This window comes from Crassostrea angulata, chromosome 1 (genome assembly GCF_025612915.1).
Source record: "Crassostrea angulata isolate pt1a10 chromosome 1, ASM2561291v2, whole genome shotgun sequence".
NCBI lineage: Eukaryota > Metazoa > Mollusca > Bivalvia > Ostreida > Ostreidae > Magallana > Magallana angulata.
Genome location: NC_069111.1, coordinates 4,562,919 through 4,582,644, shown reverse-complemented (window position 1 = coordinate 4,582,644; position 19,726 = coordinate 4,562,919). Strand labels below are relative to the sequence as shown.

The following is a 19,726-nucleotide window of genomic DNA, read 5'->3' as shown; positions in this document are numbered from 1 at the left end:
TTGTAAAATAGGTGGGTCAATTTTGTTTAATGTGTTTAAAAGGGTGCAACATTCTGCATATCATTCAACATGGACAGAAATGGTCACCAAATGACATTTATTAAGTTGTGCAAAAAAATAAAACTTTGGCTTCAAAACAAGAGAGGTTCAAACACCTGAATGCTCAATGCCGGGAGAAGGTCTTCTGTATTTGTTATCTACATTTGATCCAGAAATACCTTTAATTAATTCAAACACACCATATAACAAAAAATATATTGACCCCACCATTTTGCTATTAGTTGTGATTATGTGGGAAAATCTCCACATCTTGAATTTTGCTATGGAATTCTACCAAGACCAGGTCTATCTAAAAATCAATGTTATGTTTTATTTCTGTTTAAACAATGTCATATTAAAATTCTGATTGATCGATCACAGTTTATTATTCTTGGTTAAAGAGGCAATTTAATACCATTAATAACCGAGATCCCTGGATAAAACTGGCATCCGACTGTCCTATATATAGAACAGGATACGGCCCGTCTACCCATCGACACCCGTTGAGTGCCCAAGTCGATTCGGTTAACGAAAACAGCAAACTCTTATCTGTTTAATTGGAGACTTTGCACAATATCTTAGCAATAAATCTATATATCAGAATTGTCCTTTTGGCTCTTTTTGTTTAGAGTCAATCTTCATTAATTTTATTTTCCACAGTATTTCAAACAGAAATTGAGAAAAAAAATTAATTGTAATAGTTAACTTATCTTTCTTTAAAACAAAACAGGAATTCTTGTAAAAAAATATTGTCTGAAATTAATTTCAATTGAAAATTTGACGTTGAAATGTAGACTAAGAAATTCCCTTATTTATTCCTCAACGCATTTTACAATGTAGATACAAATTTTGTCCATGCAGTTAACAAAATTATTAAAGAATTACATGTACACTTAAAGTATAAAAGCTACCAAATTACCCTGATGAAACAGTCGAATGAAATACTGTATATTGACATATTTTATTGTTTTTTGAGAGGTGAATATTAGTGTCAATATTTAAAAGGGTCAATAACTACGAAATGATATTTAATTAAACACATTTAGGTGAAAATCTTGCGGATTTAATTTGGTCAAGCATTACAAAAGAGAAAATCCTTTGTAGGATTTATCCAAAAGCTGGACTCCACTGAATACAGAATTTAATCTAGTTGTTATTCAATTTCTCTGTCCTAGAAGTCTTGAATAGTTTTAAACTGGCCCTTTTATCCCCAGAATTTAATTCTATTCTAACATTCTCAAACACTGACAAAAGTTTTTGTATACTCCAAGACTTGTTAGATATACCTAGTATACACAGTAGCACTGGAGTAAGTCGATACTGTCTTTTATATTAAAACTTAAACTAGAAAGAGAATATATTCCGTGTGATAGCTGTGATAGCGGGCCGATCACTAATTAACCTTACCACATCCACCGAGATCTGGTTCTCTTTCTCCCGCTCTTTGTTTCTCTGTCTCTCTTTATTTGGTAACCGCATCAACTTCTGGTCAAAGGGCGGCCAGAATCCGGGCTCACCCATGGTGAATATCACAGCCTATAGTATCCTTATGTATTTACTTATATTTCTTCTAAAGAAGACCATAAACAATGGTTATGGTGCTCTCAAGTGTCTAAAAAGATCTCCAGCCTCGTAGATGTCAGCTGGGTTCAGTGGGGTAGGGGTGTACCCAAGGAGGAAGAGTTAGCTGTCCCTTCATGTTCACACTCCAGTATATAAAGTGTCTGGCTCCAATTTTCGTATTGACAATGCGTAGCTGTAGAGATCTCACAGAATGTCACTCTAAGAACTCTATTCCACCTTCCGCCACTCTAAATCTACATTAACTTTGCTGCACTCTGGCACTATTTGTACATTTGATAATGGCCAGTCATTATTTAATTTAGCCTGCAAAAATTTTCATATCAATATCCAAAGTTTAAATGATCATCTCTCAGATCAGATCTCCCACTTTCTCTTTTAAAAACCGTAATCCATTGAATCAACTGACGGGCTATTCTCAAGTTTATTTTTCCTTATATACTTTTGATTTCAGTCGATTACAATTCCATTTGATTATTCATAACAACCATGAAGATTGTTTTTCTCAACAAGCTATAGACCTCCTGGAACAATGTAAACAGAAAGTTGAAGCAAGACACGGGACTGATACAGTTGAGTATCCCACTGTCCCGAACAGACAGAATCCCGCGTGGACCAATTACTACCTCCAGTTAGTGGACAATCATAGTCCACAACGGCATGGTTAATGGCTTCATATTTTAATGTGCAATCAGGCTCTATGTCAACTTGGAGACAAAATGTATTGGACACAAAAGCTTTAAATTGCACCTATAGCAATGATGTTTGAAAAGAAGACAATTACAAGCTATCAAATCTGGAGATCTCTTTTACAAATACACCATGTGTGGAAGTGATGAATCCTATCTGAGAAACAATCAGCAAACACTCCAATACACATCATAGTTTATAATCAGGCAATCAATTAATTCTGTACCAAATCCAACATATTTCTATAACGTATGTGTTTTTTGGATTGTATAGGAAAAGAATGACTAGGTCTTGCTGTAAAGTGCAAATTTGGTAGTTCCTGGTGTGGAACAAAACCCGAGCACAAGGGCCAACCCTTGAGAATGTGTCACTATAATTTAACACTGAAAATGTATAGCATTTAACTTCATAGAAAATATCTTTGAGATTCAAACAATTTGTCTTGTGTATATCAATAATATTATATATTTTCTTTTTGTTCTAAATTCATATGTATGAAAATTATTGTTATATTTAAGGAAAACTAGTAAGTTGTTAGAACTTGTTTCTGATCCCTTTGAGCAATCAATAAAATATGTTCAAAACAATAGAAAATATTTACAGCTCGATTCAACATCATAGAAAATTTACACCTCTGAACTTAATAGAAATCTATTGCTCAAGTCAACATCAGAGAAGATATGTACTCCTCTATTAAACTTCAAATACAATATTCACCACTCACTTTACTTTCACGGATAATAAATATCACTCATAATTAATGACAAAGAAAATGTCTGTCAAGTTGACTTTATAGGGTATAAAAACTACCAAGGTACTCAATTTGACTTCAAAGAAAATGTATACCACTCAACACAACTTCCTAGAAAATCCTAATTTAACTACATATAAAATATTTACAATGTAAAAGTTCATTATCAAATAAAAAACTGCAACTCTTCTCAATGTTTAAATTAAAAATATTCATTGTTCAGTTTATTGTTTATAGAAACCTTCAATCCATTTGTTGGACAATTTTGGAAGTTTTTTAATATATTGAATTTTTTATTGATCTTTCAGCAACAAAGGGAAATCATTTTCAGTGTATGTTAAAAAAGATGTACTTTGGTAAGATTCTTTTCTATTACGGCACAATCATCTTAATGAAATGTCATTTATTCTTGAAATCTTAATTTACTTTAGTATGAATACATTCATTATGTCTTTTTGAAGTACCCCAATGATATTAAGTATGCACTGCTGCTTAATGCTTACAATCAAATGGTAAATGCATGCAACCCTTTTAAATTCAATGCACTTTGGGTTCATAAGGTTCATTATCGGTTATTTAATTTTCAGCAAACACAATTATTGTACATATTAACAATGTTCAGTAGAAGTAATGTTTAAACAGGAGATGGAAACGCATCAACGTGCAATTGTTGCGTTTTATTTTCCCTGGTATTATTTGCCGACATTTCAAACAAACCTTTGCATTTCAATATATAAGGATAGATCTTGCGGTCTCTGTCATAGCAACACTGCTAGCCTAATAGACAGCCATCGAGTAATAATCAACTTCTTACAAAATACAGTCAACTAAAATACACTTGTATGTCACTGCATAATTTATGTTTTCTCTGAAAAATTCTTCTGCGTGACAGAATAAAGTTCTACGTTAATACATAAAATCACTGAGACTGACCTGTCTGCGGTGGGATATGTTATCATGCATGATTCCTTGGACATTTACTGGACTGAATCGAGAGAGGGCAGAGGGGACAGCATCCTATGATATATCATCCCTGATGTCCACTAACTACACCGATCGACCACATAGTGACCAAACTTTGAGGAGAAGATTATCAGATTTTACTTCTCTTATGAAACAGCTTACAGAACAAAACAACCTGGGGTATTAATATTATAGCAATCATGCTCCACACACAAAACAATGGACTGCTTAGTTAATACTCTCTTATGTTCTGGAATTGAGATTTTAAATGTCTTCAACACTTTTCTGAGCTGTAAATGATTTTCTTCTTACAAATGCAGGTTTAACCTACATTTGGATTTTATATCTTTTATGAAATAATCAAGGTGGCACATGCCACATCAAATAATAAGAAGCTGCAGATTGCATGCCATTTTATGACAACTTTTATCTGTTGGGTTTTAACAATGCATCCCTCTCCGACCAGTCATTATCCTAATCAACAGATATAGAATTGTTTGGACACCTAATCACTTCTTTAGACCCCATGAGTCCAGAGACCTTTGTTTCCTATAGCAACCATCAATCAACAACCCAATTAAATGTTTATGACCACTGCATGGCAGTCAATTTAGTGAAATGACCAGTGGGTAATTAATGTTCAATTCACCTGTACAATTTGTTTTTGACAATGTTACCAAGCATTAAAGAACAAACAAAAGAATACCCTTTTGTTCTCTTTTCTATAAAAAAATTAATTTCAATCAATATTTTTAGCAATGTACACATGAATATATACCAAAAGAAGGAGTAAGCAATATTCCATTGTGCATATATGTTTGTATTGTTGTTTATTTGTTTGGATTTTTTTTCTGTGGTGGGGCTGGGGAGGTAATGGACAGAGGTGTACTTGATGAGCAGATACAGAGCACTGATTAATGATGTAAAGTATTCAGCATTATCAAATCCTGGAATGTTTGGATACATTAATATTCCAAAGCAGTCCACTTAAGGAAAATAATAAAACAGATTAAAATCACATTAATAATAGGGAGAAAAATGACATCCTTAATCACCTGTGACTTGCGAACTTCATAAATCACATTAATCCTAAATCCTACGTATTAGTATATACAAATTAACTATTGAAAATCAGAGCTGAAAAATGAAGTACCAGATAATACCGATATGAGTGTCATACAAACAGTGAGAGGAGAATAACCTATGATTGATGAGTATAAGATCCTCATGGAGTCATGATATTCTGTTGAAGGGTTTCAGGTGTTGCACTAACATGAACAGGACTGAAGAAGTATATTAAAAGGGACAAAACTCTGATAAAAAAATATAATCGAATTTCCGTTGAATATCTAAATCAACAGGGTACTGTATGTGCTATACAGTCTCAAAATGTCACAAAATTCTCATTAGCAGCTTATCAGGAGTTACTCCAACAAACTGTTTCAGTAACCAGTATTTTTAATTTTGGTCACATTGTAAAAAGTCTTGAAGTCAAAGAGGGTATAATTCTAAAAAAAATTTAATAAAATCGGCATTTCCTGTGAACTAATGCACATTTAGTCATTTACAGAATGATTATGTTTTAGATACACATCCAATATACAATAAAGTTTTATAAAATTTGTGAAAATGTTTCAGAGAAGTTGTGCTGAAAACCTGTTCAAGTAATAATACATGTACTATACTTAATTCCTCTAAGTTTAAAAGAGGCAAAATTCAAACAAATTCATCAACCCAGATTTTCCTATAAATCTAAATATTGTGTCCCTATCAACTACAAAGTCTTAAGAAATTCTGTGAAGCATTTTAAGAAAAGTTGCACTGACAATAAAGAAGTAGGACTTATAAACTGATAGATGGATTGAAAACTTTATACCCTCCACAACTTTAATGGCATGGGTTGTGATTACTTGAGCTTGTGTTTTACAATTATCACTCTGTCCATAAGTTAGAGTTCAAAAATTCCCCTTGATTTGACCTGCACTCTGAACTTTAATACACATGACTTACATGAGGCGGGGGGATCTGTTGTATAATAATCATTCTCCCTGCAACCTGTACCATGTTCCCCATCACATAGCTGTAGTCGGCCCCTATCATCACTTATAGGTATCCAATATTAACTACCAATACACAACATAACACCTGAAGTGTCTCAATGCCCATGTCAAATTGTTGGTGCTATTTTAACAGGTTTCTTTTCATTGTCATACAAAAGACAATCAAACAAATGAAAGCATTGCATATATCATATGTACTTGAATGAAATCTGAAATCAACCAAGAAAACCCCCTAGAGCTTTTAAAACTACAATACATATATATTTGCATGAATGTGCAAATACTAACTGTCGATTCAATGCACTTAATATTGGAAACAGGGTTTGATTAAGATATTTCATAAAGGTTTCTCATTATTTAATTCAAACTGTTTTATTATACAAATTAAAAACTAATAACTTCTTTAATATACACCCCTTATTTATTTTCCAAGTGCATAGAAATTGATACAAAGAAAGAGAAGAAAAACACCTTTATTGGCCAATTCTGAATCAATTAACTGTGACAAGTAACAGACACAAGAACATTTAAACCTTGTAACAATAATTGGACAACCTGAGACTATGAAATAGGGTGAAAGAAACATGGAAATATCATACCTGGCCCGGGGCCATAAAACTTAGACGAGCCCACTTTCGATCTCAGTCTCACTTTTCCACTATACATTCCTTTTGTAAAAGTGAGACTGAGATCAAAAGCGAGTTCGTCTAAGTTTTATGGCCCCCAGGCCAGGCCCCGGGGCCATAAAACTTAGATGAGCTTTCTTTTGATCTAAGTCTCACTTTTACAAAAGGAACATATGGTGGAAAAGTGAGACTGAGATCAAAAGTGAGCTCGTCTAAGTTTTATGGCCCCGGGGCCAGGTGTTGGAAGTATTTAAACTTTTGTATTAAGAAATAATTAATGCAAGTTTTGTTTGAAATTTGGTAGATGTAATAATTTTACTTTTCAAAAGATTAAGTCTAGAGTATAATAATTAAAAATATTGAATGTTGATTACTTGACTGAGTTATGAAAATCTGGATCTAACCCTTGACAATCCATCTTTTTAAATAATATCAAAAGATGTGTTAAATAAATCTCAGGTGTTTATTGGGGATGGAAGGTGCTTGAATCAATCATTGGTACATTTTATTTTTCATAATTCCAGATTTTACAGAATAGAAATCCATTTCATTACACATATTGTTACAGCAAGAAAGACCAAATTATAAAAACACAAAAAATCAATACAACACAGTGGTTTCTTAACAGTGAAAAATTAAACACCATTTAGAGGACTGCAGGGAGAGAAGTAGACTAGAAAAATACCTGTGTAGAATTATCTTCCTGTGACATAACATATCCCATCATCCATCACACAGGACTTTCCCCGGTAGATTTATCCGCGCGGCTGGACCGAGACATCACACTGACCCGCCTCTCACACGGAGGATTACATCTACCTTAATCAATACGCCTTATCTTCTCCAGGTCTTTGGACCACTGGCTGCACACTTGCCTGGCTGCTGCTTATTAATTATTTACTTATCAAAACCTGATGCTGCCTGGAGCTTTAATTACTCAGTGAAGGTGTTTGTCACTGAGTGAGTTCATTTCCCGGAGTGTGGGGGCAGCAGGCAGGCCTGGTGGAATTTCCTCAGCTTTATGGTACCCATCACCTAGCTTGTTTGTCAATCACATTATCACTCGTCTCACTTCATCATCTGAATATTACAGGTAAAGGTATCTGTCTACAGGCAGCTATTGTTCTGCATTGACAGGTATTTAGAAAGTGCACCAGGTAGAAGCAAGTTCAGGGTAAAGAAACAAGCCATACAATGGAGAAGACATTGGGTTCCTTTAAAGAATCGATAAGATTCCATTTTACAGATAATATTTCTGATTAGCTGCATTAAGATTTGCAGTCGACATATCTCTTGTGTCTTAATTAAATATTAGATAACAAATTCACTCAATAAATATACCAATCAACTAAAGACCATGTCAAGATACCTCATGATTAATCTTTAATTACAGTTCAAAATACAGCTGTATCTAAATACCGTAGTTTCTATTGTGATTTCTCTTTCTTATTTTCTTCTATCAAATGCAGCATTAATACTCTTATAAGAAAGATAACTCTTTTTTTTTAACTACTAACCAGTGCATTCCCAGAGGTGCAAGGTAACAATGTATTATTAATTTGTAGAAAAGAAGATGACTGGTTCGTGTCTTATGGTTCAATAACCAAGTACTTAACAAGTACATGAAACCTTAGCTTATATATATACTTCAATGTCAATAAAAACACTCTCTTCTCTCTTATCTTCAAAACTTTTCCACTTGTGGATTATATACAACAAATAAAATAATTTATAACCTTTTAGCAAATTAATACGTCATGCTGGGTTCCAATGTTTAAGTCATATATGTGGTCTTAAATATAACCCCCACTATAGATAGCAGTGCATCCATACAGGTACATGTACTTTTAGAAAACTCATCTCGATAATAAATATTAAAGAATCTCATAAACCTCAATAGATTCTCCACAAATTTTACACCTTTTTCTGATATGATACAAGTGCTATGGTATGCAAGAGAGTAGAGGTAAACATTTATTTCAATGAAAATTCTGAACAACATATGACAGTTTCGATAATTTATGGACTTATGAAGAGGTTTCAAACAAAATCATGTACTGGTTACTTTCACATTAGAACATTCATGTTTTGTATACTAATTAGCTAAAACTGATACCTCTAGGTATAACGTCTGGTATAAACTTTGGTGTACAATGGGTCTGCATATCAATAGAAACCTCTCATCTATGTAAGTATCAATGGCCAGGGCAATAAATGGAAATTGCAGATCTAGTATTTGCAATTATTTCTGTGATAAAGGACCCATTGATAAAAGTACATGTACTCTTATTAAAGTACTTACTTTCGCAAACAGAGAGATTATATAGACTATTAATGGTTACTATGTATAGCATATGGCGTAATTATACATGTTTTAGAAGATATATAAATGCAATATCCAGATATAAATTACTTTTGAAAACAAAGGAAGTATCAATGGTAGTTCTAACATGAAGAGCATGCAGTTACTTTTGTAGAAAGAGGGATCTTTCTTTTAAAGATTTGAAGACTATTGATTGAAACTCTCCGAAAAAGAACTCTCTTTTGGACCTTTATTTTTGGAATAAAGAAGTTGGTTTTGTAGTCGGATGAATCATCAAAAGCAGTCATATAAAGTACTTACTTTTTGTAGTCACAGAAACTTTCAGTGATACTGAAGTTTTTACTACTGTAGACAAAGGGACTATCAAAAGTACTTACTTTTGTAGGCAGAGGGACTATCAGTGGTACCAAAGTTTGTAGACAAAGGAACAATCCATGGTAGCTGTATACATAAAGTACTTACTTTTGTAGACAGAGGGACTATCAGTGGTACTTTCTTTTGTAGACAGAGGGACTATCAGTGATACTTACTTTTGTAGACAGAGGGACTATCAGTGATACTTATTTTTGTAGACAGAGGGACTATCAGTGATACTTATTTTTGTAGACAGAGGGACTATCCTTGTCTTTATTTTTGTACACAGTGGGACTATCCTTGTATTCAATTTGTAGATAAAGAAACCATCAATGATACTTTCTTTTGTGAAAGATAGAGGGACTATCAGTGGTACTGGTTTTGTAGACAAAGGGACTATCCTTGTATTCACTTTTGTAGACAAAGAAACCATCAATGATACTTACTTTTGTAGACAGAGGGAGTATCCTTGTACATACTTTTGTAGACAGAGGGACTATCGGTGGTACTTTCTTTTGTAGACAGAGGGACTATCCTTGTATTCACTTTTGTAGACAAAGAAAGTATCAGTGGTACTGGTTTTGTAGACAGAGGGACTATCAGTGGTACTGGTGTTTAGACAGAGGGACTACCAGTGATACTTGTTGTAGACAGAAAGACTATCCACTTACTTATTTTTTGTAGATAATTGAACCATCAGTAATACTTATTTTTGTATACAGAGGGACTATCAGATGTAATTATTTTATACACAACGGGACCATCAGTGATATGTAGACAGAGGGACTACCCTTGTACTTACTTTTGTAGACAGAGGGACTATCAGTGGTACTTACTTTTGTAGACAAAGGGGGTATCATTGTATTTATTTATGTAGACAGAGGGACTATCAGTGGTACTTACTATTGTAGACAGAGGGACTATCAGTGGTGCTTACATTTATAGACAGAGGGACTATCCTTGTACTTACTTTTGTAGACAGAGGGACTATCAGTGGTACTTACTTTTGTAGACATAGGGACTATCAGTGGTACTTACTTTTGTTGACAGAGGGACTATCAGTGGTACTTACTTTTGTAGACATAGGGACTATCAGTGGTACTTACTTTTGTAGACAGAGGGGCTATCAGTGGTACTTACTTTCGTTGACAGAGGGACTATCAGTGGTACTTACTTTTGTTGACAGAGGGACTATCAGTGGTACTTACTTTTGTAGACAGAGGGACTATCAGAGGAAGCTGTAGAGGTTGTAGGGCCTGCACATACTGGTGTTTTGTGTTCTGTTGAAGGTGAGATCTCTCCTTCATCTTTTTGTACCTACAAGTTGTAAAGTAGACAGTTAATCATCTTTCTGGTGTCAAAATTCCTCATTAGAACTGCATTTAAAAAATATTTCTACCAGTTCTACATGCACCTGATCGGCTATATCACTAATGTTAAAGTGCGGTTAAAGTATGACTCAGGTATTCCTCAAGAAAGGAAATGCCAGGAGACCTGGTTTTATTCACACCGTGCCGAGAAGAAACCTTACAGCAGTGAGCTATTCCTCTCCCAAATGCTCCTGCATAAGATGAGAAAGCTGCAGCTCTTGAGGATATGACCATAAAAATGTAACTATCAAGTATGAGTCAAGTGGACATAAACAGAATTAGATTTAGGTTGAAGTTATCCAATGGCAATAATATTGTCTCAAATTTGTTTTCATTTAATTTTTCGTGAATTTAAAGAATCAAATATTCCAACTGTACGATGAAGAAATCAGACTGAGAATGTGGATAAAATTCTATCTTACCTCACCTCTAGATGAATCAGTTGTGAAAGGTAGAATTTTGTTTTTTGGCAATTTTAATCAGGCAGTATTTACTAAGAATAAGGGAATGTTAAAGACAATAAACTACAAGCTACCCACCAGTCCTTGCCATTTCACTGCTAAAAAAATATCTTTATCACAAATGTCAAAATTATTCCGTCGATTCAATATACCAATGTATAGCAGGAAACAAATGTCAATGAAGAATATACCCAATACACCATCAGTTCACAACATTTATATAAACTTTCACAAGACAAAGAAAACAGATTCAGAAAACAATTTAAATTTTTTAGGATTTTCCTTATACCGGTAGTTCAGTATTAAGATGGTATATTTTCAAATTTTACAATTTTTGGCCCCAAAAAACTGCTTTAAAAATATTTGGAAAGGTAAAAATAATTAAAGCCTAAGTGGGATTTGAACTTAAAGACAGACTCACAGATTCGTAGAAATCACTCTAACCCATTGAACTATGCTGTTAGATAGAAATATTGGGAAGGAAAAAAATTATAATATTTTACTTGATTTTATTGTTTATTTTGATAAGAAGTATGTCACAATATGGAGGTTTCCATACCACCTGAATGTCCTTATTTTTTTTTTTTGGAAATTAAGTAGTTCACATGCAGGAAAGAAGGATAACTTCTGATTAATGTTCTGTCACTCTGTAACTATTAACATGCAGGTTGGTAAGCTAAAACACTTTAGCTGTATCATTACTCCAACATACATACACATGCTAATCACTGTAACAACCACAATGTTCTTTTTTGCTACTCATTTCTATTAATTAAGGCAGAAATCAACCATAAGTTTTATAATAACTCCTACATGACAATTACCAGGTCCGAATACCACAAAAACAGATTAATGTAGGTAGACACACATGTTAACTCCTCTGTAGTTTAGGTTAAATGTCAGATTCTCTAATACACACAGAAAAACATGCAGTCAGATGTATGGTTCACATGCAGAAAACCATGCATTTTGTGCACTACAGTACACATGCACAGATTGAACTATGCAGTTTTGTGTACAGTACACATGCAGGGATCAAACCATGCAGTTCTATGTACAGTACATATGCAGAGATCAAACCATGCAGTTCTGTGTACAGTACACATGCAGAGATTGAACCATGCAGTTCTGTGTACAGTACACACACATGGATCAAACCATGCAGTTCTATGTACAGTTCACATGCAGAGACCAAACCATGCAGATCTGTGTACAGTACACCTGCAGAGACCAAGCCATGCAGTTTTGTGTACAGTATACATGCAGAGATTGAACCATACAGTTATGTGTACAGTACACATGCAGAAACCAAATCATACAGTTATGTGTACAGTACACAAGCCGAAATCTGTGTACAGTACACATGCAGAGACCAAACCATGCAGTTTTGTGTACAGTACACATGCAGAGACCAAACCATGCAGTTATGTGTACAGTACACATGCAGAGACCAAACCATGCAGTTTTGTGTACAGTACACATGCAGAGACCAAACCATGCAGTTATGTGTACAGTACACATGCAGAGACCAAACCATGCAGTTATGTGTACAGTACACATGCAGAGACCAAACCATGCAGTTATGTGTACAGTACACATGCAGAGACCAAACCATACAGTTATGTGTACAGTACACATGCAGAGACCAAACCATGCAGTTATGTGTACATAGTACACACTCTCTCCTCATGCAGACTTACCTCAGTGGATCCTTATCTCTCTCCTTCTTGAGGAGCATTTTGAGATAGGAAATATTCATAGTGAGAGGGAGATTTAAATCCCCCAACCTCAAACTACAAAGAAAAGTGACTCCATCATTCAGAAACTATTGAGTGAGAGGGTAAATCCCCCAGTCTCAGCAGCGCTTCAGTGGTCAGACAAGAAACATGTATACATGTACCTGTAACTGACTGGCAATCAATCAAAATAGGCTGATAAACAATGCCTCAGTGAATTGTTAGCTCATAGAATTATCATCCATGCCAGAGGTGACTTATTTGTACAGTATTGATATGCCATAATGCAATTAACATGTACATGTTTTTACTACTTGCATCATCAAATCCTATTAACAGACTTAAACAATATTTCCTAATACCGGTACATGTACTGTTTTCGAGAAATAATTACCAAAAATACAGGTCAGGTTATAATTTATTCAGCATCTAGATCAATCGAATGCTGCTATAAAACTCCCACATCTTCCTTACAAAATCAAAATAGAATGTAACAAGTTCACTTCTTGAATATTGAACAACTTGACCCAGTTTCTGATACAGTTTTATATTATTCATTTTTCCCTTCTGTACTTTTGGCATCTTTAAGTATAATCTTCCTGTATGTCGACAGATGCAGGCCAAAGAATGGAATGAAAATAACAACAATGTTATGGTTGCAGCCAACGTTTCCAGGAACTACTATAAACAGGATATCACCAAAGATGGCTAACAATGCCATTCTATTATCTTAATACCTCACTTTGGAGTTTTCTCTTTTAAAAAAGCTAGCCAACTGACATAATCTAGAACAGCCACCAAAAGATCTGTGTTAATGGGCCTGGTCTCAATTTACTGCTCCTTGATATGGATATTGGGAAACAATTTAGTCCTTGGCAATCACAACAATTACCCAATGCCAGTCAACGAATAATGGGTTCCAAGGAAGAAAACAAATGCCAATTATCTTGGCATAACATCAATAAAGACTAAAATGTTTACTTCTGAGAAGTTTTATTGCGTGACAGTCTTCATTTTTTCTGCTAAAATGTATTTCTATCTTGTTTCGTAAGTCAAATTGTTTGTTGAAGTATCAAAAGGATAAAACCAACATCAATTTTTTCAAAGATTGTATTGGTATTTTTATTCTGAGGGATTATGGTATTTGGATCTTACACAAAGTTCATATGTTCCAACACTGTTTTATTCGAAACAATTAAATCTTCACAGAAAGTTCTAAATAATATGTTTGGACTTTCCCAACATTGATTCAAAAGATGTCGCTCAGAGCAGCTGGTAGGCATATTCTTTGAATCAGTTGACATATTAAAAAGGGGATCATGGAAACTCAAAACTTAATTAGTTCAAGGTAAAATGGATACTAAGGTTAGAGTCATAGAGGCAAATGTCTGACAATCAGGACCATTCAGACCAAGTTAAATTACTTTTACAAATATATATAAATCAAATTTAGTTTTGATTTTTAACACTTTCTTTGAAACTTTAGTAAATGCAAAATGTGAAGGTCATAACTTTGGCCACAGTTGCATTGCTCTGACTATAGCAGCATATACTAAGTTGATAATATATACAAGTAATTGCATTGGAAAGGATATAATCAGGATTTTTTTCAAATCATTTACTGGTATATGTGGTCTTTTCATTTAATAACAAACGGATAAGCAATGCAATAACCAGCATATCAAATATGTTTAAAATTCACCACTATTATACACGTACATAAACTAAATTCAAAAAATGATACTAGTACCATAAATCTTTTTTAAAATATAACTAAAAATTCCAATGTTACCTGAAAAACAAGCACAGGTAACTACAAAGGACATTTTTTTTTAATTTTCACTATCTGATCGCCTTTGATAACCGACTGCTCTAAATCATGAACAAAACAATATTGGCATAGCTCTTCCTTTGAAAGATAAATAAGACAAACATTACATACAACAATAGACAACAAATCATTGATAAACCTTTACCCATACTCCATTCACTTATCCTGGGTGGAATCAGGTAGATTAAATTTCTGTGATAGATTGCTCACTATCATTGCGGCTTCTCAGTGGAAGTTTTTACTGAGAGGGTCAGAGATTATCTAATTCTGAAACTAGTACACCCCCCACATAATAATATTATGTTGACATTATCGTCAATTTAAATAAGCTGGCTAGAAACAGTCACATAAATCCACAATCTGTCACCACATATGACCAATATTTATCATCCCCCATGATAACAATGCCAACAAGCCCCAAAACTCTTGTCAAAAATCAAATATATCAAAAGAAGAGTCACCTCATCAAGATAAAACCCTCTTTACTAGTGTCGATAATAACATGAAACTCGACAGTTTTACCATTTTATTGAAAATGTTTTGAAGCGTTATCAAAACTCAAGAATTTCCGATTTATTTCTTGTGTGTATAGGATGACACAGATTAAAATCTGATTTCAGTCTCTATCTACCCATGAATATCATAAATTTTAGACAAATGAAATAAACAAGACCAAAAAGCATGGTATGTCTTACCGTTTCTTTTTGCCTGGTTTAGACATAGTAACTTCTGAGTGGTCGGTATTCTCCTCTATACGAGTTGACAGTTAGTGTGGCTGTAGTGTTCATCTGTACTCAGACTATGGTAACAATAATGACCTGAAATTAGAGTCGAGGCATCCGATCACTGCAATTCATCAAACAATCACTCAAGATCAAGTTCCCCTAACCAAAGATCTCAATCTGAGCTAGACTAAGGCTGCTTTGTGTAAGAGTCTTTGTTCTCACTCAGTGTACATGCCCCATTATGATGTCTACATCTTTAATCGCCAGAAATTGTCCAAATCATAAAACCAATATATACATAATAGCAAATCAGATTGATATATCACAAGGCAAAGACAGACTTAAGAATCTTCAAACTATCAAATACTAAGAAGTTTAAATCTCAAATGGGGTTTACTGTCAATTATAGACCCACATTTCATTAAAACTTACAAGAACCCACTAGAAATTTTCTAAAGTTGTTCAAACTTCTTTTGACTGGTATATTTCTAAATAATGATAAATAATGGGTGACAGGTACTTGTCGCATCCTAACCATCGCTCGAAATAGAAACCAATCGACAATACTGTACTTCATGATCTGATTCAATGCTTCAACACTCAAGTGACAGTGTTTATGTACCAATGTCTCTAAATCTTCATCATGAATAACAAATAACTGAATACAAGCAATATGAATCAACAGACTGTCTACAGAACAGTAAATACAACCAATTACAGACAGTAAACAGCTTTGTTACAAATTACCAGGTATCTGATCTGTTTCATGCAGAAAATCATAGAGAAAAAACCTACCTTGCAAACTGAGAGTAATTTTGTACAATAAATACAGAAACCGATCCTTCACACTAAAATCTCCAACAATACATTCTCTGCACTCTGTATAATTTCATCTTTAAATCTGATACGCCACAAGCAGTAAATATTTTGATCTTTCACTGGAACACTCTATTCTCCCAGTGACTGTCAATTATATAGATTAGCATATCTCAGTCGTTAGCTTCAAAATGGCTTTTAAAGTTTTTCATGGGTACATCTCTATTCATTGATTTGATTTTTAACTTATCAACTTTAAAGTAAACGTGTCCAAAACCAATTAAAAGTTGATCCTAAGTTAAAGCTCTCTGAACAATTTACCACTTCATAACTAACTGTCATACAATGTGTCCCTGAGTGTTCGGGACTTTGTGGCCCGGTGCTGTCTCCAGAGGTGACAATTTCATTGGGCAGTCGAATTGGTGACAAACTGAGGGAATTAATACAGCTACCAGCTAGACACAACAAAAACTGTTCCCATATTATACAATCTGTCCTGAACCCAACTTACACATCTCTGAATAGGAAAAATGTGGTAATTATTTTACGGTACAAATTAAATATCTCATTCCTTGGAATACAATTACATTTTTGTATTTAAATCATGTAAATCCTTTTGGGATACCCCATGTTGGTAATTTTTCAGGAGAACCAATGCACATGAAATAAACATATTTACAGAAAAGAAACAACTTGTCAGTACATTTCTTTGTATATTGAATACGTACATTTAAAAGGAAATAGATGCCTTGGCCTATTGAATTTTGCAACTGATCCCCATAGGGCAATTTACATACATTATTCTTAATATGGCAGAATTACACCTGCATTGAAATGACTGCATGTTTACTGAGTTGGTCTGACAAATCTTTCCTCTGTAGCTGAAAATTACTTGATACAGAAATAAATATGTATAATTTATCATCAAAACAAATAGCAGTATCCTTGACTCCAACTTGTTATTAACTTACTTATCTTGAAAGATTTAAATTGCAAAAGAATATTATAAACTGAAACTAGCTGAGAGTTCTTTAAAAAACAATTGATTTTTTCTGCACCCATTCAAAAACATAAATTAAAAGATCAAGTCCAACTCCCATCCCTCCCAAAAGAAAATTGGGGCAAAAAATCAAAAACCACAATAAAGCGTATAGCTTGACAAACATTTTCAATGAGTAAATTAATTCTTAGTATCTTTTTCTCACAAAGGATGGAAATCAATAGAGATTAAATTTACAACCACAAAGTCTCAATGTCATTTTACTAATATCGGTAAATAATCTCTCATGCATGCATTAATTGTGGAATCATTTGAACTCATATTTTACATGGGGTTTTTTTCATTTCTTCTGGACATAGAATATTAATATCATTTCATATATTAAGTTCATGTTACATGGTTCTTTTTCATGCCAGAAATTATCTATCTATCTGCTGTTTACCAGGTATATATAGCATTTTTTCACGCTCGCCTGAGAGAAAAATTGAACAACAACAACGGAAAACCCGTTTCCAACTGAATTGTGTACCTGCTGATTTTATGAGCAATGAAACAAACAAACCTGCATTAATATATATTATTGAAGAAATTGAAGCGTGCAGGGAGACACAGACCAACGTTGATGTTATATATACAATAAATTATGTACTACTATCATAAACGAAATGAACAACACTATTCCTAAATTAGAAACCAAGTCGGCAAAAAAGCGTTTCAGACACACAAAACCTTATTGGAACGACCATCTGAAGGACCTATGGGAAAATATGTCACCTAAAGAGAAAGAGTTCCTTAAATGCGATGGAAATCGCAATATGAGGGCAAAACTGCAATAATTTATTCATTCTAGGATATAAACTTCAATGTAACATTGTGATTTAATATGTACCATAACCCAAATACAAGTTAATAATTGATACACCTTGTATAAAGCGTGATGAACTATAATTGTTAATATTACAAAGGTGACTTATAGGCCCAATGGGCCAGGTGCCCAATATTCATGTACAAGTAGTTGTTATAAAATTTGTATCATACGTCACAATTGTACATAATATGCACATGTCACTATAATAAATAATTTACTTACTTATATATCTATTAGAGTCTGCTTGTTTCTAATCGAACATCAAAATTTTGTAGCATTATCTGATAATTTTTCAATAATGATGATTTGATTAAAGTTGTTTTATAATTTGTGTAAATACTGCCTGTACACAACTCACAGCCCACAATTGTATAAACTGTCATCACTTATCAAATAAGAATCAATTATGATCGAAACATGATCAAGATGGCTTTTAATAATATGATGTTTTTGCTATTATTATATTATTGTTTGGATAAAATTAAAACATCAATACCTACACAATTTTTGGGGTCATTATATCAAATGTATCTTTGAGGAATACATCTCTCCCAACTTTGACAAAATATTTTGATTAATAATATCTACCGGTATTGTGTTACTTTTTTCTGCTTTTTTTTTTTTTAAATTGCAAATTTGTGAAAATTGGGTAAATGTGGGTTTTTTTTTAATTTGCAACAGTCATTTTTTGGCAATTAAAAAAAAGTTTTGAACAAATGCAACCTAACTACCAGTACAATGTATGTATTATATCTACATACCGGTATATTATCTAAGCATGCTATATTAATTGCAGTGTGTAAATGATGGGGGGGGGGGGATAAAAATTATAGATTACTGCAAAAATAACCCAATATAATTTTTTTCCATCCAATGTAACCTGTAAGTAAAATCTGATTTATGCATCTCCAGATGCATCATGGAGACACATCATCCCTGCAGTTAAGTTTGATTTGATACATTAAATAAATTAGTACTTCTGAGTGAAACAGCCTATAAACAATTTTATTTAACCTAGCTGCTTACTCATCTGGGGTAGGCCTATAACTTTACAGGTATATCATTCCATGTATACAGCATCTGAAAATGAAACTTTACTTATGATAACAGTTCATTATGTAAACTCTACAGACCGTGATACATATACTGTACATCTGCATCTCGATCTGAAAGACGGAGCCTATGAATACATATGTATTAATTATGTAGGAATCAAGAGGTGATCTAGAATTTGTATTTTGGTCCATCAAGAAGTTTAACCTAGTAATTCAATAATGGTTGAAAAAATTATACATTTCCGCTTATTTTCTTAATGAATTTCAAGTAAACCAGGTAATTTTTTTTAAAATCCGCGTTAGAAAAGAATTGAATTGCAAATTAATTTTAAAAGACTATCATATACCTTATTGCAAATTAGGCAATATAAATATGATATATTACCTAATTTGCCTTCAATATCAGGATAATCAGTTTCGTTGTGCAATTGTGTACAACCTTTTAGAGGAAATTCTGGTTATTAAATGTGGACACGC

At 33.5% G+C, this 19,726-nt stretch overlaps 1 protein-coding gene across 15 annotated transcripts in view; it reads right to left on the bottom strand.

The window, feature by feature from the left end:
* The window catches only part of LOC128189867 (dual specificity tyrosine-phosphorylation-regulated kinase 4-like), a 36,092-nt gene that overhangs the window by 16,236 nt on the left and 130 nt on the right, over positions 1–19,726 (bottom strand). For 3 of the 15 annotated variants that reach the window (XM_052861725.1, XM_052861779.1, XM_052861787.1), the window contains exons 1-4: positions 16,306–16,731; positions 15,481–15,603; positions 12,919–13,011; positions 10,596–10,704 (exon numbers count right to left, since the gene is read on the bottom strand). In XM_052861725.1, the coding sequence (XP_052717685.1) occupies positions 10,596–10,704; positions 12,919–13,011; positions 15,481–15,506 (228 nt within the window). In that variant the 5' untranslated portion in view covers positions 15,507–15,603; positions 16,306–16,731. Of the gene's footprint in view, positions 1–1,446; positions 2,325–3,994; positions 4,146–6,034; positions 6,207–7,395; positions 7,673–10,595; positions 10,705–12,918; positions 13,012–15,480; positions 15,846–16,305; positions 16,747–19,726 lie in introns of those variants that run through there. The other 12 variants (XM_052861651.1, XM_052861734.1, XM_052861668.1 and 9 more) reach the window with 11 other exon arrangements.